Source organism: Urocitellus parryii, chromosome 2, assembly GCF_045843805.1.
Source record: "Urocitellus parryii isolate mUroPar1 chromosome 2, mUroPar1.hap1, whole genome shotgun sequence".
In the NCBI taxonomy this organism is placed as follows: domain Eukaryota; kingdom Metazoa; phylum Chordata; class Mammalia; order Rodentia; family Sciuridae; genus Urocitellus; species Urocitellus parryii.
Genome location: NC_135532.1, coordinates 23,894,581 through 23,916,764, shown reverse-complemented (window position 1 = coordinate 23,916,764; position 22,184 = coordinate 23,894,581). Strand labels below are relative to the sequence as shown.

Genomic DNA, 22,184 nt, shown 5'->3' with positions numbered 1-22,184 from the left:
TATATTACTGTACTTTTTAACATGACTTGTATATGCTATACTTTTTAACATGCCAAACATGATATTTATGAGGCAACAATTCCTGAAGAATGACGGTCCTTAAAAACCTCTTAATGGAAAATGAAATTAGAATCTTATTAAACCACAGATTCAGTTTTAGTTTGTATCAATTTGTGTCCCTGACTTAACTTTCCATTTTTAAAACACAATTTTCAAAATCTCAATTTTATTTGTTAGAAACATTTTATCTTTAAAATTTGTATTTGTGCATTATAATCAGATATAATAATGGGATTAATTGTGCTATATTCGTACATCTGCCCACAGCCCACTTTGATCAACCTCATTCCCGGGGGAGTTGCAGGTTTACTAAGGTAGCCACTTCGGCCTTGTCGTGATCCTGCCAGCAGGTGGCGCCCTAGCACCGCTGTTTGAAAATCGACTCCCAAGAACTTAGCCTCATTTCGTTAGTACTCCTTGCCCTTTGGAAAGGCAAATTTTAAGCTGCAGAGTTAAAGAAAAGATCAATCCGTTGATATGAAGAAAAACAACCTTCTATGCAGATAACTAATTCATTCAGGATTCAGTCATTTGGTGACTATGGCAATGAGTGCATTTTAAGTTCGTTTCTTACCAGATTTCTCTCACTAAGCATCCTCATGTTATATCCTTCTCTGGGACCTGGCTCTCAGGGTTCTGGTCCACAGACTGGGGCACCTGCCATGCTTAGGGTTTCGGGGGGCTGGGACTGGCTTCCCATATCAAAAATGAAGAACACATTTCCCTCTCCAAGGTATTTTTTTAGGAGAAAGATAAATGCCTTGGGGCCTTGGCTAGCTACAGGAAGATGTCTTGGATCACCTTTTACGACTGCTCCTACCAGCCTCCCTTTCTGACTATTCTGAGTAATAATTAGAATAAGACAGTATTTTTTATGACTGCCTATTTCACCTAATGTCTTCAAGGTTTGCTTAGATGATTTTTTATTAACACTTATTGATAACATACTATATTCTAGACCTGGACTAAAGGCTTCTTAAAGACTGTCTCATTGAACAAGCTGTTTGTTCTGTGGCAGTTTAACAGATGGCAAAGCCAAAACTCAAGAAGCTTAAATTGCTTAGTTAGAGACTCGAAGATAATGAACTCGGGGCCTCTCTGGTCCCCATGCGTGCCCACCTCCTTACCACGCTGCAGGTGTTGGGGACTCCCTCCACCACTGTCTCACTGTGCCTGGTCGCAGTCCCCAGCCAATGGGTTGTCAAGGCCCATCTCCCTCACTCTGCCGTCCTCTCTCACTTACTGCAGCCCCCAGGGCTGAAAGTGCTCTAAGCCTGGGAGTCTCTGGAAGTCCAGTAGCGGGGGCCCTAGGTTCACTATGGAGGCCCTACATAGACTATCCCTTCCCTTTGCTCAGTCTCCATCTGACACTGCAGATGCCACACAGGTCAACTCTAGAGCTAATGGAGGCTGATGTGCTGGAGGGAGAAGGAGAAGAGATGGGGGCTGAGTTGTTGAGGTGTCTGTGGCAAAACCCACATGGATAAGGAAACCAGGCTGTGACTCCCTAATGGCAGAAGGGAAAAAAGAAAATGTTTGTTCCCATGGAGGACTGAACACAGGAGATGTTGTGTTAGCCAATAACTATGTAGTATTACGTGATGAGAACCATTTTGAGCACTTTTGTACATTGATTCATTTAATTTTTATAAGCTTCCCCTCAGGAAAATACTGTCATTATTCCAACTTACAGATGAAGAAATGAAGTATAGAAAAGTTCAGTAACTTGCCACATGCTCGGTAGTAAGTGGTGGAGGCAGGATTAGAACTTAGGAATTCTGGCTCCTGAGCCCAGCTCCCTATTCTCTGCAGTGCTGTCCAAAACTGCATACCCAGTATGAGGTTTAATTTTTTTTTCACAAATACACAGGTATATGATAACACAGATGCTCTTCAATTTACGATGGTGTTACATCCTGATGGGCCCATCTAAAATTAAAGATAAGTAAAAAATGCACATGATCTCTGATCATCCTGGCTCAGCAGCAAAGCACACTATAGAGTTTCTCTTATAACCCTCCAGGACTGACTGGGAGCTGAGGTCACTGCTACTGCCCAGCACAGCAAGAGAGGACGAGACCCGGAGGAGCTGACCAGGGAAAGATCCAAATTCAAAATTCCAAGGACAGTTCCTACTGAATGTGTAACACGTTTGCACTATCGTGAAGTTGAAAAATCATAAGTGGAATCTTGTTAAGTTGGGGACACTCTGTGTAATATTCTTTGTCGTTCCATGTTTGAAACAAAGTCCACTAACGGTGGGACTTCTGGCACCAGATTCACTCCTTTTGGAAAGCAAATTTTCATTAGCTTATTTCTGGGGTGGCCCAGATCCCTGGGGTGTGGATGCAGCTGGGGAACTGACTACAGACAGAAGCAGGACAAAACCCTTGGCTGTTGACAAATTGCACCAGCACTGGTCCCCTGCTTCGAAGACCACAGTGTAAGCTGAAAAGACTGCTTCATTAATCCTAAAGCTGCCGCTCTCATGCTGAATCGTGATTCACATGGAGGTAAATGTGTAACTGGTATGGTTTTAGGAGACATGTTTGCATTTTTGGTTCTAAAGGGAAATACTGGCAATCTTTGCTTTTAATTTCTGACCCTTGCCTTTGTTTTTGTAATACTCAATGTTTATGTACATCATAATTTTTAGTGCATATCAATTGTAAAAAAAAAAAAAAGTTTTGACGTGATGTTTCCATACATTTGCATAACATGCTTTCATCATATCCACCCTCCCTATATGATCTGGTCCCCTTCCCTAATCATCCTCTTCCTACTTTCACGATGTCTTTTTAAATTTTTCTTTCCAGGTTCCACATATGAAATGCAATACTTGTCTTTGTCTGGCTTATTTTGCTTAACATGAGGATCTCTAATCATTTTCCTTCACATGGTTTGATATTGTTCTTCATGGCTGATTAGTATTTCAGAGTGTGTGTGTGTGTGTGTGTGTGTGTGTGTGTGTGTGTGTGTGACATTTTCTTCATCCATTCATCTGTTGATGGCTATCCATTCATCTGGATAGGCTGATTCCATAGCTTTGCTATCATAAATAGTACTGCAATTAACATGTTATTCTTTTCACGTGATTTTTGTATTGTGCTTGCATAGGGTGTGAAATCTAATTCGTGTGGTCAATTAGTTCAATTCACCCTATGGTGAATTTATGCCACGGTGAGTTCACGGTGATCCTTCTATGGCACAGTTTTAGGCTCCCAAGATATAGAGACTCAAGATACATAGTCTATAGCCTCCTGGGTCAGTTGGGGCTGACAAATTACATGCAAACAAATAAATGCAATAATGAAGGTGATTTTACAAAAGAATACTCAAGTTGAAAGTAACACAGTGGTGCTCAAGAGAGCACAGAGACTGGGACAGAATTGTTCCTGAGATACCTCATCTTGTCTCATGTGCATTTATTACCTCTTAACGTGTTAAGTGTTTGGATTCAGAGGAAAAGTGAACCGTAGGTCCTGTCCTCTGTAGCAGCAGCAATAACAGATGGAAATGTGTTCCCAATCTAAGTTCCAAGAGGATTGACCTATGACCTGTCCGAATTGTCAGGGAAACCTTCCCCAGGATAACAATGGCATTAAAATGTTAATGACACCAAGTCTATCTGGCTTGAGTACTGAGGGTGAACTATGGCCACTACTCAGTTTGATTTTGGAAATGTCTTAATTGGATACATTCACCACGCAGAGATCTCTGCTCTGGTATTACAACAATTATGCCTGAGTTGGGGTACAGCTCAGTGATAGAGAACCCGCCTAGCATGCACACAGCCCTGGGTAATTCCCAGCACTACAAAACAAACAAAATCCCTTAAGCACATGTTTATTGATGATTACTTAAGTGTTCTGGACCTGCTTCTCCCAGAGGCAGTTAGAACATGCTAAACTGGTATTGCATAAAAAAAAAAAAATCAAAAAAACACACAAGCTTGTGCATTCAGCAAATATAGCCCAGTGAGCAACAGTTAGCTCACTCGCCCAGAGGAGCAGGGCATCTTGCTGCCTCCGTGTGAACACAAGCAATGAACATGGAGAAAGTCAATTCCATGGACTTTGGAGAATTTGTGGATGTGTTTGGAAATGTCATTGAGAGGTGTCCTCTGATTGCAGCAGCTGTCTGGTCCCAGCGTCCGTTCTTTGACTTGGAAGATTTAGAGAAGCACTTTTTTGCCTTTATAGATGCTCTTCCACAGTCAGGTAAGGCTTCAGTATTAGGCACTCAGTATTAGACACAAAAGGATTTCAAATATGCTTATCTAAATGTTTTTAGAGGGGCTGTGGTTGGTAGCTCAGTGGGAGAGTGCTTGCCTAGCGTGTGTGGGGCACTGGGTTCAATCCACATAAAAATAAATAAAATAAAGGTATTTCCAGGCATGGTGGCACACACCTGTAATCTCAGTGGCTTGGGAGGCTGAAGCAGGAGGATTGTGAGTTCAAAGCCAGCTTCAGTAATTTAGCAAGCGTGGCCCTAAGCAACTCAGCCAGACCCTGTCTCTAAATAAAACATGAAAAAGGCTGGAGATCTGGCTCAATGGTTAAGTGCCCCTGGGTTCAATCCCCAGTCATAGATAGATAGATAGATAGATAGATCGATAGATAGATAGATAGATAGATGATAGATAGATAGATGATAGATAGATAGATAGATAGAATTGTGCCCATCTACAATTTTTTAAAAAAAATTTAATCTTTTAGAAGCCAAGCACAGTGGTACATGCCTGAAATCCCAGCAACTCAGGAGGTTGAGGCAGGAGGATCACAAGTTCAAAGCCAATCTTGGCAATTTTGTGAGACCCCGTCTCAAAATAAAAATATAAAAAAGGAATGGGGATGTAGCTTAATGGCTAAGCACCCCTAGGTTCAATCCCCGATACCAAATAAATAAATATATAGGCAGGTAGATGTGGACATATAGGTCTCTTAGTCTAGTTGCTTATACTTGCTCTATTCAGCTCTTTTTATTAGGTTTAATTAATCAATGTCCTTGGGTTTAGTAAGAAGCGGAGCACTTGCAAGGTGTTAGGCCCAAAGTGGCTTGAAACAACTTACGTGAGCCAAAGTAGAGTCACTGTTAAATATTAGACATGGAGGTCACCAGGGGGAGCCGGGTGAAAGGCCTCATAGTGATTTAGAGGCCAAAGGTCAGGCGGAGGGCCCACCCCCACTTGGCCACACCGTGTGCACTGCGGCAGTGTCCTGTAGGTGAGAGAGGTGAGAACTAGATACCAGGAAACCTCAGAGACTAGGGGAAAGAGCAGGTAGCTGACATTTTTACCAGCCAGGGCCAGTTTGGAAGTTACTATTGAGGAAAGAGAATTCATTCAGCTCAGGGACTCCCCGGAAGAGTAAGGGGGGGAAAGAGGAGAAACTGAGGAAATCCCTCTGGAGAAAGGGAAATGAATTATTAGTTTCTTCTGAAGAGAAAGAGAGCATTGAGGCGTTTCTGGCTTGGATGGGGGAGGAGAGGGGTGGCGGTTTAGGCCCTCCTGCAGGACTGATGCCCAGCTGCACAGGGATTCTGAGGCCGAGGGTTAGCAGCCCAGGGGGCTCCATACCCTGTGGAGGACCTGACGTGCCGCAGGGAATGAGGATAGGGGACGAGGGCCACCTTCACACAGTGGCCTTCCATAGACCTCTGGATCCGGGAATGAGACCTGCAGCTCTCCCCTGTCCCATGAAGGAGCCCACAGAATGTTGAGATCCTGCATGGCCTCCAGTTGTCAGATGAAAGCCTCCAAAATGAGGAACTCAGTTAAGTTCATTTGGGGCACATCTAGGAGGAGCAGAGGGTGATGTTATGAAAATCAAACTGACAGATACATGGGGGCTGTGTTGACATTCACCCACTTCTTGGGGTTTCCTCAAAGTTCTGGCAGCCACAGGCTCAGATGTGAAGGGGGCTGGCAGACTTGGAGTCCTCTGACCCACACTGAGCAAGGCGACTCTGGCTTCTCAGCTCAAGGCCTGCCAGGTGAGCTGGAAGGAGCAGGGGACTATGGGAACATATGTCAAGCTCACAACGCCTGACCAGAAGATAAAGGAAGGAAAATGAAAAGCTCTTCAGCCTCAGGGGGAAACCACATTTAAAAGGTTTTCATGACATTTTCTATCAGGAGAAGGAAAATCCCAGGATTTGTCTTAACACCCAAAAAAGTGTCAGGGCCAAGGCGGGAATATATTAAAAGAGAAAAGCAGGATGACTCAAATCTATTAGTCATTGATTTGTCCAGTTATTCAACAAACATTTGAAGTTTATTACTCTATACTTGGAACTTAGATAATAAAATGAAAATATCCCCTTTTTATCTTCTTTCCCACCAACACTCACCCCAAGCTGTTTGACCTGAGGTTCTTGGGGTGTGGGGCAGGCTGGGGTACTACCTCCCTCCTGAGGCAGGTTTCAATATCCTTCCGGAAGGGGTGAAGCCTCTGTCTCCCAGCTGGTGTTGGAACCCTAGAGCACTCAGTGAGTGGGATATTAAGATTTGATAGAAGTGTGCTCAACAAATGAACGTAACTGTACCTGAGGTGCTGTTGAAAGAGGGTGGATCCTAGTATAACCTCTTTCCCTCATGTTTTAACTTGGTGATTTTAGTATGGGTCAGAGGGACAAAATGGCTGGAGAGAATTTGGGCCAACTGGACTGTTCTTTGCTTCCACAGTAGATAGCTCTTTGAGGGGAACTCCTTGCTTCTCAGCCCTCTCCAGGTGTCCAGGAGGCAGCTGGGAGCAGAGCCTCCATGCTGTCCGGGTGGCTGTCTGTATCTAATCATCTTAATGACATTAGATAAGTAATGTTAGCAATGGTGATAATAATAACAGATAGCCTGCATTTATTGAACTTTTACCACTGGTGTATTCCAGGTACTGTTCCAGACACTTTGCATTTGTTAACTGATTCAATCCCTGTAATAATCCTTTAAAATAAGTAGTGCTATTAGAATTGATTGTCCCATTTTAGAGATAAGAAAACTGAGGTAGACACAGAGAGATTAATTTGAATAAGGACACTCAGCTAGAAAGTGGCAGAACTAGGATTCTAATAACTCTCTCATAATCGTCCAAGTGGCTTTTGAAGAAAGAGGCAGAACTGGGAGTTAACCCAGTTCCAATGAATCAGATACAGAATCTAGAAACAGTATCTAAGGGTATTTATTGTTCATTCACTAATTCAATTCACATTAATCCTTGGTTTCTCAGACTCCATGTTTTGTTGCTCAAATAGTCAAATAAAATGATCTATTGCACAGTGTGGCAACTATAGTGAATAATAATCTATTGTATACTTGACAGTTGGTTAGAGCACAGACTTTATTTTATTATAGTCCTGGGGATTGAACACAGGGCTTCATGCATGCAAGGTAAGTGCTCTACCATAGAGGTGCTCCCCAGCTTAAAGTATAGATTTTTGGGGGAGGAGGGGATTGAACTTAGGGGCACTCGACAACTGAGCCATATCCCTGCCCTGTTTTGTATTTTATTAGAGACAGGTTCTTACTGAGTTGCTTAGCACCTTGCTAAATTGCTGAGGCTGGCTTTGAACTTGAGATCCTCCTGTCTCTGCCTCCCGAGCTGCTGGGATTACAGGCATGCACCACCCCCCCAGCCTAAAGTATATATTTTAAAATGTTTTTAACATCAAAAGGTAAGCACGTGGGCTGGAAATGTAGCTCAGTGGTAGAGTGTTTATCTAGCACATTAAAGCCCCGGGGTTTCATGCCCAGGACCACAAAACCAAAAGAAAACAAAGTAAGTATGTGAGGTAATGGATATGTTAAATAACTTGATTTCAGCATTTCACAATGCATACATATGTCAAACATCAAGTTTTTCACCATAATGTATACAACATTTATTTGTCAAAAAAATCAAAATGGGATTTATTGCATAATCTAGCTTTTGCCTTTGGATAGTAAAGAACAAACTGGGTATAGTAGAAAACTAGAAAAGACCTTAGAGAGATGCACAGGACATGGTAATTTACCTGGTCAAGGATTTGTTTTAGGTCATCTAGGAATACCACTGACAGACAACTGAAAATCAATTTCTACAGTAAACCAAAGTTGGCAGTCCATTTAGGTTAGAGATAGTGATGATTGACCAGTAGATGGCAGTACAGGATCAATGTTTGGCTCCTGCCCTACCTGACAAAGCATCCTCTCTAGCCAATCAGTTTCCCTCAACTAGCCTTGGGGGGAAAGGTTTCCCAAACAAGAGGAATGGCTATAGTAGAAGGAGGCAGGTTGAAACACACCCACAACTTGAGCCAATTCAGGACTGATTGGTGTTAAAAATCAAAGAGTGGGCTGGGATGTAACTCAGTAGTAGAGTTTAGCAACCACAAGGCTCTGGATTCAATCTCTAGCAACCTCCCCACCCCCACCAAAAGCAATAAAACTTTCCTAAGAGTTAATTACATAGTGATGTGATGTTTCAGAATTAAGTAATGCCATAACTTAATACTTATCAGAGAATAGATTTGTTAAATTAATGAAGCAATTAGATACTAAGATTTCTCTTATATACAGGCTAGAAGAGGTTTAGGTCAAGCTATTAAAATGTGTTCATTTGGCCAGGCACCGAGGCACATAGCTGTAATCCCAGCTATTCTGCTGAGGCAGGAGGATCTCGAGTTCAAGGTCAGAGCAGGCAACTTAGTGAGACCTTGTCTCAAAAAAAGTGGGGGAGCTATTGGGGGAAAATAAATTAACTATAGAGCACCTTTAGTTCGATCCCCAGCAACCCTGAAAACACACAAAATATGTTCATTTGTTTATTTAGTCCAAAAATAAATAAATGACACTCCTCCTCAAGAGTGATATGTTGGCTGATAAATGCTTTCTGAGCGCCCCCTATGTATGATTCATGCACCATCATGGGCACTGATCAGTGCCTTCAATGGTCTTATATTCTAATGAAGACAGAATTAACATAAATAAATATGATTCTTTCAGAGTCAATAAATCATTAGAAGAAAATATGTATGTTGTAGAAAATAAAGGAGGTCTTTCTTAGAAGGTGGAATTTAAATTTAAAACCAAAAGATAAAAAGGAAGCGGTCAAGACATAGAATGAGGTTACTATGGGAAACGGTACCTGGGTTTGGAATGAATTTGATATTTGCGGGGACACAGACAAAAGTGATTGGAGAGTTGTGAAGAGTGGAGGGATGTGAGGGGAAAGAATCAGACAAGGTCGGATTGTGGAGAGTTTTTCAGGTAAAGAGTTTGGTTACCTCCATGTGTAGTGAGACACCATCAGGTTTACCTTTTAACATGGTTGTTGTGTGGGGACCACATCAGGTCCAGGGACTGTTGTAGGAGTAAAGTGAAAGATGGGCTTGCTTGGACTACGATTGGGGTAGTAAAGATGGAGAGATGTCACTGAATTTCCAGAACAGATGTTAGAGACAAAAGGATCATTTTTAGTGGATTTGATGGGCAGATAGGAAGATCAGAAACAAAGACTATTAAGGATAACTCTTTTTTTTTTTAAAGAGAGAGTGAGAGAGGAGAGAGAGAGAGAGAGAGTGAGAGAGAATTTTTAATATTTATTATGTTTTAGTTCTCGGCAGACACAACATCCTTGTTGGTATGTGGTGCTGAGGATCGAACCCAGGCCGCACGCATGCCAAGCGAGCACGCTACCGCTTGAGCCACATCCCCAGCCCCAAGGATAACTCTTAAGTTTTAGTCTGAGCAACTGGGTGGTTGGTGGTTTTATTTTTTGAAGTGCTGAAGACCTAGAATTGGGAGGTAGAGATGGAAGTAGGAGGTTTGCTAAGTCTGAGATGCCTAATAACCACCCAAATGAAACTGGTGAGTATTTAGTTGGAACACAGCAAAGGAACTCAATGGAAAGCTAGGTGCTAACCTAGATCTGGGTGTCACCAAAGAATTGATGGTATTTAAAACCACAGGAGTGGATTAGAGCACTTAGTGGGTAAATGGAGAAGGAAAGCACTGAGTCCTGAGTCCTGGAGTACTTCAGTGTAGAGCTGGCAGAACAGGATCAAAGAAGTGAGGAGAGTCGACCGTGTGACATTTTCAGGAGAAAGAAGAGGATGGGCATTTGGCACTGTGCTCAGGCAAGATGCCTGTCTTCTGTGATCCTCAGGAATACAGGTTGGTTTGGGGTGGGACTGGAAGCTTGATAGAATGAATCTGGAAAGAGAACTAGACAACTCCTTTGAAGAGAGGAAAAGGGGAAGGAGAATTTAGAGGACAGAAGGGAATCAAAGGAAGACTTTAGTTTTGTTCATGGGATGAAACATTCTAAAGCATGTTTGGATAAGGATGGGGGTGTACCAATATCTGAAATTGCAGAAGTAAAAGTCTGAGAAAGAAAGGGGGCCCAGGAGCCTTCAAGAACACAAATGGAGGGGTTGGTATTTGATAGAGGGAAAAATCATCTCATGCCAGAAAGTGAGAACACAGTAGTGGGAACAGACTCAGGGAGGCATGTGGACTGCTATGGGACTCTGAGCAATTGTCTGCTGGTCACTGGCCATCCTTGCACCCGATACACACACTTTCTTCTCCTCTGGGAACAGAGGGTAGGTTATGCCAGGAACTCTTCTATGTGCAGATTCACATCCTGTAGTTCCAGCAATACACATTCACACCAGTATCTTTAGAAGTGATAGCCAGTAGCACAATCAGTAAGTCCAGAATTTCAGGGGAAAAAAAAGAACAGGCAGCACTGAAGATGTTCTTCATTGGGGTGGCCCAGGAGCATGTGGGCATCCCAGGTGGGGAACCCCCAGGACTGGAGACAGCCCACAGTCTCCAGTCCTTCCCTGGGATTTATGGCCATAGCTGGAGTAACTCTGGGATACTACATTGGTGAGGCTTTGGAGTGAGGAAGGGAGGGTTCTTGCTGCAAACCTATGAGCTGGTGGACACAATTTTACAGCACAGGAGGGTTTAGTGATTTGGGGCAAGGAAGGTTGAGTCTTGGAGCAGGTCAGGTTGTATTTCTTTTGGGTAGCTCACCATCCCCTGGGGACTCCTCCCAACACCTCTTTCTATTATAGGCAGCTGAAGGATGTGTGTGTGTGTGTGTGTGTGTGTGTGTGTGTGTGTGTGTGTCACACACACACACGCCTGCATGCTGGTGTTGTGTACATTTCAGTTCCTCTTTTTTCAATCTAATCTGCCTTTTCTCTGCCCTCTTCTCGGTCCCCTTTCTCTTCTCTCCTTTCCTCCCGGCCAGAGTAGAAAATACATGCTCAGTCCTAGGCAAACATTAACCCCAGGGCGATGCTTTCAAGATGGGAGATAAATCCGAGGGGAGTGAGAAGCGAGGTGCAAGGGCAAGAAGTGCAAGAGGCAGATCTGGCGTTGGGGAGACGGAGCTGCTCTGCCACCTGCGGCTGCTCCCCAGTGCACTGGGGATCAGGTGCAAGGGGGCGATGGGTGGAAAGACCCCTGCCCACTTCCCGCAGCTTGGGCTGGTCCTGGAAAGAGTGATAAATGGGAGGATGGGGAGTTGGAGCCCCCTGACTGAGGGGACGGACTGACTGCTTTGAAACAGTATGTGAAGAGGAGGTGTCCTGTTGATCCTGGCAAAGGCTCCATAACGCATTTCCTATTTCGGCGCAGCCAGGGTGGTTTGCTGGTCCCGGGACTGGGTGGTCGCACAGGGTGGATGGGTGGCGGGATCCTGGCGCCGAGCCGCGTGGCGAGGCACGGCCAACCGCGGGCCCAGGGTTGGGCAGCTCCCCCAGGGTGGGGAATTTAACACCCACTTTTTCGCACCATCCGGCCAGCCCAGGCTGGACACGGGGAGCAAAGGAGAACTAATCCAGCTTGCAGTGGCCAAGGGGCAGGGCACCCAAGGGAGGAGCTAGAAAGCAATGGTGTTAGTGAGGTAGGATTATTGGTGAGTTTCCTTTTGAACTCTCTTTAACCTTGCTCGGCAACCAGGCCCCTAAAAAAGGATTGGGATTTGGAGTGAGGGTCCAGGTGCAGTCCACTGAGTGACATTAGACAGGCCACATAACCTCTCTGAGCCTTCATCCAATACTCTTACTAAAACATTATCCACCCCTCAATTCTTTCTAACCCCCCAAACTTTGGTGCATGATTTGATAGCATAATCCTAACCGTGCTTTTATTGGGCAGATACTATACAGTTTGAGAAAGAAGGGGCTACATCATAAAGTTTTTAAAAAACTTCTCAGCTTTGTTGATATGTAATTTATGAAAGGGTGCATTAAATGGTCCCCATTTCCAATAGAACCGCATACCTATTCCCAGTGCCAAAGGCAGACAATGGCTTTATTGAGATAGGAAGAGTCAGGGACTTCCTGTGGTACCTTGGTCCAGTTCCACTGGGTTTACTACAAGTAATAATAATGACTATTGATGTTTACTAGGCATTAGGCATGTGCTTTGGGTAAATGAATTGTCTCTAATCCTCACAACAACTCGGCAAGTTAGGTGTCATTGCCCTAATTTAACTGATAGTCACTCTCTGCTTACTGTATCTTGCTTAGACTGAGGAATTCTAATTCTCTCTTTGGAGTGCTAAGCAGAAAGATTACCCAGGGCTCAAAGAAAACGCCTGGGTTAGGAATTGGGATTCCAGGTATTACAGCAAGGTTTCCCAATTTTAGGCCTAAGAGATTAAGAGAAGATGTATTCCAAGAGAACTCCCGGAGACTCTTAGGAATCTACAGTGGAAGAAGGGGAATAAACCCCTAGCAGAGTGGATGGTGGGTGGCTGTAGTTTTCCTAAAAAGAGGAAAGTCACTTGCATTCAAAGGGCTGTGGAATTCCGGTTGGAAATGGGTTTCTTTGCAGCTAATCTCCGAGGCGCTTTGGATGCTTGATTCCAGAAACCCAGGACTCACACTTAGGGTCACAAAATCTTGGGCATTTATTTGCCAAGCCCCATGGATATTATCCCAAGGATCCACCCCGCCCCTGCCTGTTCTCCTTTGGAGCAGAACGAAACTCATTCCAGGGCTTTTGCAGGAAGTCTTCAGGCCCTTGCGTCCGGCCCCTTTCAACATCAAAGCCCCCCTGAGAGCAAAGGACTTTGAAAAGATACGAAATGCTCGGCTCCTTATCGCGTCCCCGCTCTCTCCCAAGCAGGTCGTAAATTCCGAGCCTCCGCGGCCGCCCTCTCTCCCCTCCACTCTACTTGCCCCAAGGTCTCAAAGGACAAACTTGTCACTCCCGCCCCGCCCCCGGTCCCGGTGGGGACCGAATGTTGCGGGGACAGAGGGTCGCGAGGTCTGGGCTTGTGAAAAGGGAGGGTGCAGTGGGTGCCCTTGCGCCGCCACGACGCCACTATCCGGGGACCGTCTTCCCTCCCTCAGCCTCCCACCGGGCGGGGCGGAGTAGGGGGCTGGATTGGGTCGGCAAGCGGCGACCCCGCGGAGCCAGCAGCCAGAAGCGCGGCGCTTCCTCCCAGCTGCTTGGAGAGGAGCAGGCGCCGTAACACGCTCCCACCGAATGTCTGTTTCTCTCCTCAGGACAGGAGGGCATCCTGCGCTGCCACCCGGACCTGGCGGGTCGCGAGCAGCAGCGGGGCACGCTCACTGCCGAATCGCAGCGGGAACAGAGCGGCGCGGGCTTGACAAGCCTGAGCGCAGAAGAGCGGCAGCAGCTGGAGAAGCTCAACGCGCAGTACCGCGCGCGCTTCGGCTTCCCCTTCGTGCTCGCCGCGCGTCTCAGCGACCGGGCGGCGGTGCCTAGAGAGCTGGAGCGCCGGCTGCACTGCCAGCCAGCGCAGGAGCTGCGCACCGCCCTGGGCGAGGTGAAGAAAATTGGCCACCTGCGCCTTGTCGACCTTCTCGGTGCCGACTCCTCCAGGCTGTAGAAGCTGCGCGAGCTGGGGACCCCCGGACGCCTGGCTGACCCGGCGCTGGGCGCGCTGCGCTGGAGGCTGACTCGGGCCTGGAACTGCGTCCACAAACGCGCACAAAGGAAGTGGAGAATTGAGGCAATCATACGAATGATGATGAGCCCTTTGTCCACCCAGCCACAAGTACACGCGTCTCCAAAATATTAGATAGTTTAGTGTTTTGCCCCGATTTATCCAGCTCACTGCTTCAATTCTTCACCCGCTTTGCCGCTTGCCGACACCACCAGCCTTTGTGGATTCCAAAGCGCTTAACCACTCTGGTTGGCTCCCCCACCCTCTCCTGCTAAGCCTGATCTGCAAAGCAAAACGGATGGAAAAAGGGATCTTTTATTCCACAGCGGTTTGTCGGCTTGTTTGTTTTCCTTCTCCCACTTTATTTGCTGCACCTGACATTTACATGTGAGCGGAAGCGACTTTCTCCCTCAGAGGCACCTACTAAGCTGGAGCTGGCAAAGCAAAGCGCCGGCCTTGGTCTGGGGCTCCGGGGAGCTGCAGGAGGGAAGCTGAGGGCCAGCATTGGAAAGGCGCTTCGTGGGGGCGGGCGCATAGCTGCTACTTTAAGAGTAGTGGCGGTGGGAGGGCGGAATGTCTCTAAACTGTACTGGCCTGAAGGTCAGGAGTGGGTGGGCCTCTTGTCTTTCCCGGACGTGGGTCCTGGGGCGTGGACTGCCTTCCGAAACCAACAGTTATGAAAATAATAATATTCATCTTGTGTCATGATGGGCATTGTGAACCCCAAGATGAAGGCGGTACCCCCATAGTGATGATAAAATGGAGGAAATCTGCAGAAATCTTTCCAGGTGGAGTAGGCCTGCTTGGGGGAGCTTGTCGACCTCGGGTTTCAGATTTGAGTTGGGCGGTTCCTTGAACCGGAGGCCAGAACACCCACTGGGAAAGAACATCAGTACCCAGCGGAAGGAGCCCACCACTGTTTCCAAACACCACCCCCACACACGTGTCTCTGCACCCCCGCCCCCAAAACAGGCCCCAACAAATATTCCTTAGCCGTATGTTGGCAAAAACCAAACCATCCATGTCCTTCCCAACACAGGCTAGGTAAAAAAGTGAAGGAAGAGTTGGCCCTTTTGAAGACAAGGACTTCCATTAGTGACCGACTTAGTTCTGGGCTTAGCTACCGCAACAAAACAACAAGCACCACCACCACCACCACGGAAAACAACAACCTCTTCTCTAAGGAGAGCTGGGCAGTTGCACTCCTGGTTATGGGGCTGATGATCCACAAAAATAAATCCCTCCAGAAGAACCAGGAGTTTTAGTGGAGGAACCACTACCTGCCATTCCCTCCTCACAGGTGTTCCTTTCTAGTAGTAGGAGTAAAAGCTGGTGGTGGGGGTGGGCGTCAGAAAAACAGGTAACCACCAGCATCCCAGGCCTGAGCCACTTCTGGGTGGAGGCGCACCAGGTGCACATCGGGCGGGAGCTTCCAGGACTCGGTTCCTGTAACTCTGGGCCCCCAGGCAAGGTGCTGCACCCTAAGCCTGGAGCTAGACGCCCTCTGGTCCGGGTAAGTTGGGGAATTTCCTAACACACAGGAGGACTGCAGCTTGATGAAGAGGATTTTTTTTTTTTTTTTTGAACCGGGATCCAAATACCAGAGGCTGGGCCTGAGACTCAGAATAACCCACTGTAGTCCAAGCACTCCGCCCAGCCCTGAGGTGAATCCAAAGCCCTAAAATGCAGAGTCCACTCTCTTTATGTAAATGTGCTCAACCCAAGATGCGAAGAATCCACCCGGGCAAGATTCCCCCGGCGCTATTTTTAGCCAGTATGACCTGAACTTCTCAGGCAGGACCCGCTGTCTCCAGTTACACTATTACATTTCAACAGTTAAAATGTGGCCCGGGAAATTGTTTATTCCCGCGGAAAAAGGGTACTGGTGGAGGCAAACGCTGGATCTGTCTTTTTCGAAGGAGATGGGGGTTATGGGACGAATGCTGACTGCACCAAGCCTCTTCCAAATACACCTGAGCGCTGGCAGCCGTGATGTGGGCATCGGGCAAGAAAGGGCTGCGGCAAAAGCCCTTGCTAAAGCCTCTTACTTTCCCCTTTCTGAGCAGCAAGAGGCTGAGGCCGTTTCCGAGTCATCTGAGACTGCCAAAGTATGGCAGGGCAGTTTTGGGGGGTGGGGGCATATCTTGGCTCAAACGCCCGGTGCTTCTGCAGCCCTTCGCTTGGCACAGACGCTTTCTCTTTTCCTCCCTCTGGTGCGCAGGATACGGGAGACAAATGCGGGCTGATGGGACCGGGCCACCAACTTGGATCCCAGCGCGCTCGCTCGCCAGCCCTGGTTGCTCAGTGAAGAGACAGCTCCGGGGCGCGCTCAGGAAACGTCAGGGGCAGAAGTAATTGGTGCAGCTCCAGGATGAACAATTAACATCTTGCTTATTAATTCGTTAAAAACAAAACGAAAAAAAAAAAAGAACCTTGATGGCAACGCTAAGAAGAGTTGGAAGGCGAAGATCTGATTTCATTTTTTTGTAATCAGACAATCCATCCATGCACACACACTCTTAAGAGGTGGGGGCGGTTTCACCAGTTTTCACGTCCCTTTAAAATATCAAGCCCCGCCGGCAAATGCTGCTCAAAAAACGACCTGAGAGTGCAGCTTAGGCTAGGGATTCAGAGCCAAATCCTAGTTACTCACTCACCTCTGTAACTGGGGCCTTTTAAAGAATGTATCTGAAGTGGTGGACTTCTTGGTCTGTATGCCATAGGGGGTCTACAGACGCCGATGTGGGCAGAAAGGAAGCGGGGACAGGCAACATTCACATTCTACGCATGACATTTACTCGTTTTAAATTAGACATGAGTCCAGAGAACAGCTACAGGATATCGATTTTTATTTAATAATAAAGACTCCCCCCCACACCAGGAAATGTTTACTGTGATACAAATAGTAGATGGAGACCTTCTTTGACGATTGGAGAAAATCTGGGACAGAATTTATGGAAAATTCACCATTCAATGAACTAACAAACTTCAGTTAGCAGGTGCCTGTGAAAGAAATAAGTAGTATTAGGGAAGTGGTCAGAATTATAACTTCAGAACCTTATTGTTCTGGTACTATTCCATGTAGGGGGTAGGGTAGGGTGGGAAGTTCCGATTCCCTGAATCATGCTGGTTGGTTTTGTATTAGGGATGTGTTTGCAGGGTGGCATCAGTAGCCATAGTAATAATTAACATCTGTACAGACTGCTGTGGGTAGCAAAGAACACATATTACTAGCTCATTTAAGTTTAGGGACTTGTATAGCTATGAGACCTTTGGAAAATCACCTAACCTCTCTGGGCTGCAGATTCTCCTTTTTAAAATAGAAGAGTTACACAGACTTCTAAGACCCTGACTCCCCTAGAGAAAGCAGCTTGTCAATGGGCCTAGTCAATCAAGAAGAGTGGAACATTTATCTGAGCTTCTTTCCTCACCAGTCACATAAAACTTACCCTGTAGAGCTTCCTGGGAACAAATTTTCATATGATAAACAAAGGTCATTCGGGCATGAGACAATGGTGAGTGAACAAATGCTAATTGAAGGCCCTCCATGCCAAAGCCAGGTGGTAACATTTGGCTGAAGCAGACCTGGAGAGATGCTGGTTCTCGCCAGCATCTATCAGTTTCTGTTGGGATGGAAGCCTGGGGTCCCTAGGGGGCACCAATCTATAAGACTCCCCGCCCCCGCACAAGGCCCTCTGTATCAGGGTATTTAAATCTTTCTCTGTGTTCATCTACCAGACAGAATGACAGTGTATTATACAATTGTACAATGTCCACAGACCCTCATTTCAGAACAAAGGAAGAAAATGGGCAACTTACTAGTTATTTGAATAACTTATACTCAATGAGCAAAACCAAATTTCTGTATCCAACTATTACCCCCTCTCTTGAGGCTTTTTATTTTCTTTTGATCCTCTGACCATGAGAATATATTTTTAACAGAGAAGCAGGGGAAAACATGTATTCCCTGTCAATAATCAGAAAACTTAGTAATCCCTCAAAGAGAAGTGTGATACAGCTCCGTGTCCTTCTCTTGTGATCTTGCATCTCGGCATCTAAGCGATACAACTGTAGTCTACAACGACCTCACATGAATTCAGAAACTTTTCCCCAGGTAGAGAGAACCAGGCACCCAGAATGCTTAGCAAGAAAATAGTCTTCACTCTGTAGGGTGAGGGCCACATCTGCTCCTGTGAGTGAAGCCCAGGCAGCTGTGGGCAGCTGCGGCCCCTCCCTTCTGTTCAGGATGAACGTGTTTGGCTCCATTGTGGCCTGATGGGGCTGGACAGGTGGTGGACTCTGGGGAGGCCCTACAGAAAGGACACTGTTATTGATTTCCTTCCCTGAGATGTTAGCTGAGTGGGCTGTGACCGGGCAGGGTGGGGTTGTTGGGGGTCAAATCGTCCATTATTGAGTCTTTCTTTGTGTGAATGATTGTTGATTGAAAGAAATGGCTGAAAGTCTCCCTAAACTCACAATTAAGTAGAGATTGAACAGGTTATTTTTTTTCCCCATAGCACTATAGACTGCCCAACTGAATAATTTCATCAGAATACATTCTCTTCCTTCTCACTCTTTCTAAATTCTCCTGGGAATTCAGGTCAATATGGGGAGAAGGTTCCTAGTGTAGGAAGAAGAGGGGTTTGGGAAGGGCTTCATTCTATGAATAATTTCCTTGATCTAAAAGGGATTCAGAAAGTAGACTTGTGTGCTGAGGTGAATTCAAACACCCTGCCCTATCAGGATTATGTGGGCCACTGGGCTTCCCAGTCTCTAGGAGCTACAAATACTGGGCAGAGCAGGATCCCCTTAGCAGGAGCAAACACTGGGGACCTTTGAGCAGGGAGGGAGCTGTGTCAATGATCTGTGGATTTAAGGAGTGTCTCATCTGCCTGGTAGGGCAACCCGCCCCTTCCGGCAGCTTCCTGCTCCCCATCCCCCTCTGGAGCCCCTTCCAGCGGGGATCCTAGAAGCTGGGTTCCTCTTCAAGGAATGTGGAATGGCCTCCATATCATTAGAGGGGGGGAAAAAAAAAGACATCCCTTTGATAACCTGGTGGGGCTGCCCTACCCATCTTCCAGTTGCTTTATTTACCTGGATCTCTTTCTTCCCACCCTCTCTTGCCCTTAGAAGTCAGCTCTGGCTGTGGCTCTGTGTGCTGGCAGCCTCAGCCCCAGCCCAATTCCAGCCCCAAGCTTCCTGAACAAGTTCACCTTCTGCAGAGTGACTGCCGCAGGCTTCTTTGACCCCACATTGAGTGGATGATAGAGAGATACTGAATGGAAGGGAGTCTCCAACTACAGGAGTTGGGTTGGGAAGGCCCTTCCCAGTACCTTCTTGGGTATTCTCACCTCAGGCCAGAGGGCTCTTAAAAAGTTGCCAAGCACTTTGGGCCCCAAAATAAGAAAGTCTAGAATAGGATCATAATGCAGGTGGCCCTGTATTCCCCAGGGCCATAGGCCTGCACTCTGAGGCTGGAGAACTGCCCCAGTCTTGAGTGGGCCTCTAGAGGACAGGCAAGAACCCCCAACTTGCCAGCCTGCTGGGGCTGTGTATATAAAAGACACCCAGGCTTCTTTATCATCTGCCAACTTCTATAGATGCAGAACCAATTCTACAACCCTGTTTCTTCAGGGGACCCAGCTGGGCCCTCTTGGCAAAGAGGGGAACACGAATATTGGGGGAACACTTCCACTCAGAGGAGATTATCAAAGACATCATTTACCATCTCCTTTCCCCTCACCAAACAATCCAGACCTTAGGATTGTAGGCAGGATCATGTTAATTCCAGAGAAGCCTTTTTTTTTTTTTTTTGCCATGAATGAAAGTATTGGTTTTCATCATGGTTGCCTTTCTCGGGCTCAAGCATTCTAAATCTTAGGTTTCTCTGTGGCTTCTCCAGCTTGTGATCCCAAGTTGACCCACTAGACCCAGAGCAACCCTAGCTGCTCCCAAAGCAGTTGGGTGCACAGGCTGGAGCCCTTTCTCCGGGGCAGAGCACAGAGACACAGCTGGAAAATGGGGACAATTAGCCAGCAGCCGGCGGCCGGGGTCATAAAAACTCAGGAAGCGGCCACCACAGGGCCCAGGGAATGGCTGTCCCTAATAAAGCGATTGTTCCAAAGAATGCCAGCATTCCGAAGATACAGACTTGCCTCAGCCTGGGCTTCCAGAGCTCAAGCCTGGGAGGGGGTCAAGAGGGACGGAAAGGGGAATTGTACCCAGGAAGAGGAGGAAGATCTTTACTAGATCAAAAGTCTGCAGTGCCCACTGCTTAACCTCCCACATTCCTGCCCCATCAGGACTGCGAAAACACCCCTTTCTGTCTTTGCCTGGATTAGGTTTCTGTAATGGGGTTTGCAATTAAATTCTGGCTTTATTTCTTGTGAAGTGAAATGGCACTTAGTTGTCCCAGTCAGGCTTTTGGGAAGTCCTCCAGGAGGACCAAGTGGCAGCTCCTACCTCTTGGGAATACAGCACCTGACTCCTGCATAACCTTGACACCCCCACTTTTAACCTTCTTCCTGACAAAACTCAAAAACACTGAAGGAACCAGAAAGCACAGGTTCCTGCACCCCTAGGCTAGTTCTAATAGTGCTTTGGTCTCTTAACTAGATGGCTTGGTGATTGTCACCTGAATGAGGAGGGTAATGACACCAGCTTTGTCCCTGATCGCGGGAGATGTGAGAATCAAGGAAGATAAAGGACACTGGAAAGTGCTCTAGAGATGAAGGGAATAGTGACAAATATCTGAGAGAACCAACAAATGCAGGTGTTCAGGAACAAGAGCGGGCAGCCTACTTGGGTTCCCAGGGACACTGGACAGTCAGCTGCCTCGCTTTGCCCTTATACCCAAGCCTTGCAGCAAAGCTAATTCTCAGAAAGGAGGCAAATGACCACCATTGGTGCTCTCCAAATTATTGCTAAAATGGAGATGGAAATGGGTGGAAGCCTATTCCTGCTACCTCTGTATTCCTGTCTCATTAGTTCCTGATCCTGACCTCAACACTTCTGTCCCCAAATGGCCATTTCCAGATCTGGGCCCTCTGGCCACAGTGCTCCCTAATTGAAGAGGAATTCCTTCTCAGCCTTTGCTCCATCTGAGCTTTTCATTAGCAATAATTAATAACGGCCCTGCTTTGCCTTCCCATTCCCTGGAGATGAGAAACAGAATGTTTTACTTTGTAAAGGGGAAAGGATTTTTAAGACAGATATGATGTAAGACACAAATACAAAGGTATGTATTAGCAGAAACTCCGGACTCCTTTTTTCCTTGTTTTTTAGCCACTTACTTAAAAATAATAAACATATGAGTGTACATCGCTGAATTTTCACAAAACCTACACACCATGAAATCAGTACTTTGTTCAAGAAATAGAAAGTTACCAACACGCTGGCCTCCCCCTCCAGATTTCCCTCCAATTACTGCCCTCCAAGGCAAACACTAGCCAAACTTCTACCACAGGCTCATTGGTTTAAGTTAAGACGTTTGATTCTTGAATATTGTTTTAATGAAATGCTTTAACAATTCAAATCCAAAACGTAAGATGAGTTCGAAGACGCAGCCTAATTTATCTTCTGTGGAGGGCGAGCAACTTCATTGGGTAAGAAAATAAATAATTAGCAGTGATAGTTGCTTGGGGCAGCAGCTATCCAGGCCAGGGGCGCAGGGCGAGAAGGGATGGGCCCTTCTTTTAGGGCTCCGCTCCTCACCCCATTGGTTGGTCAGAAATGTTCTCATCAAAGCAATGGCTTTTTATTTATTTTTTCTTTTCTTTTTGGGACAGGAGTTTCTTGATCGCCCTCTTCCTGGCGAATGCATAAACAAGACTGCTCCTGTCTGTAAACCCAGATTCCCACAAGATAGCTCTTTCTCTCCCCCTGGCTTTGGCAAGTCTCTTGATTTCATTCTTTGAACCTGTGATTGGAGGTTAAAGTGCGCCAGGTTGGAAGGAGGAAGCTCTCAACAATAAAGGTTTGAATATTTAGCTGTGATCAGGTCGCTGCTCTCCGGCGAGTTCCCCCGCCCCTTATCTTTTAAAATGCAAATCGGGTTTGGGGGGGTTGTGCGCAGAATGAGCGTTGCGCCTCGACGTCTCCAGCCATTGGTGTCTGTGTCATTACTAATAGAGTCTTGTAAACACTCGTTAATCACGTAAGGCCGCCGGCCTGGGGCTCCGCACGCCAGCCTGTGGCGGGTCTTCCCCGCCTCTG

The 22,184-nt window shown here is 46.5% G+C and overlaps 1 protein-coding gene across 1 annotated transcript; it reads left to right on the top strand.

Annotated features, from left to right (window-relative positions):
* Positions 1 to 4,105: 4,105 nt before the first annotated feature.
* Urad (ureidoimidazoline (2-oxo-4-hydroxy-4-carboxy-5-) decarboxylase) lies at positions 4,106 to 13,913 on the top strand. The gene is made up of 2 exons (XM_026388354.2): positions 4,106 to 4,280; positions 13,567 to 13,913. Exons 1-2 carry the CDS (start codon positions 4,106 to 4,108, stop codon positions 13,911 to 13,913), a joined length of 522 nt encoding a protein of 173 aa, XP_026244139.1.
* The last annotated feature ends 8,271 nt before the right edge of the window (positions 13,914 to 22,184 follow it).

Bases quoted from the DNA above. Each gene is read 5' to 3' on its own strand.
- Urad (XM_026388354.2), top strand. From the start codon at position 4,106: ATGAACATGGAGAAAGTCAATTCCATGGACTTTGGAGAATTTGTGGAT. The intron at 4,281-13,566 runs GTAAGGCTTCAG...TTCTCTCCTCAG, and splicing joins AGATGCTCTTCCACAGTCAG to GACAGGAGGGCATCCTGCGC.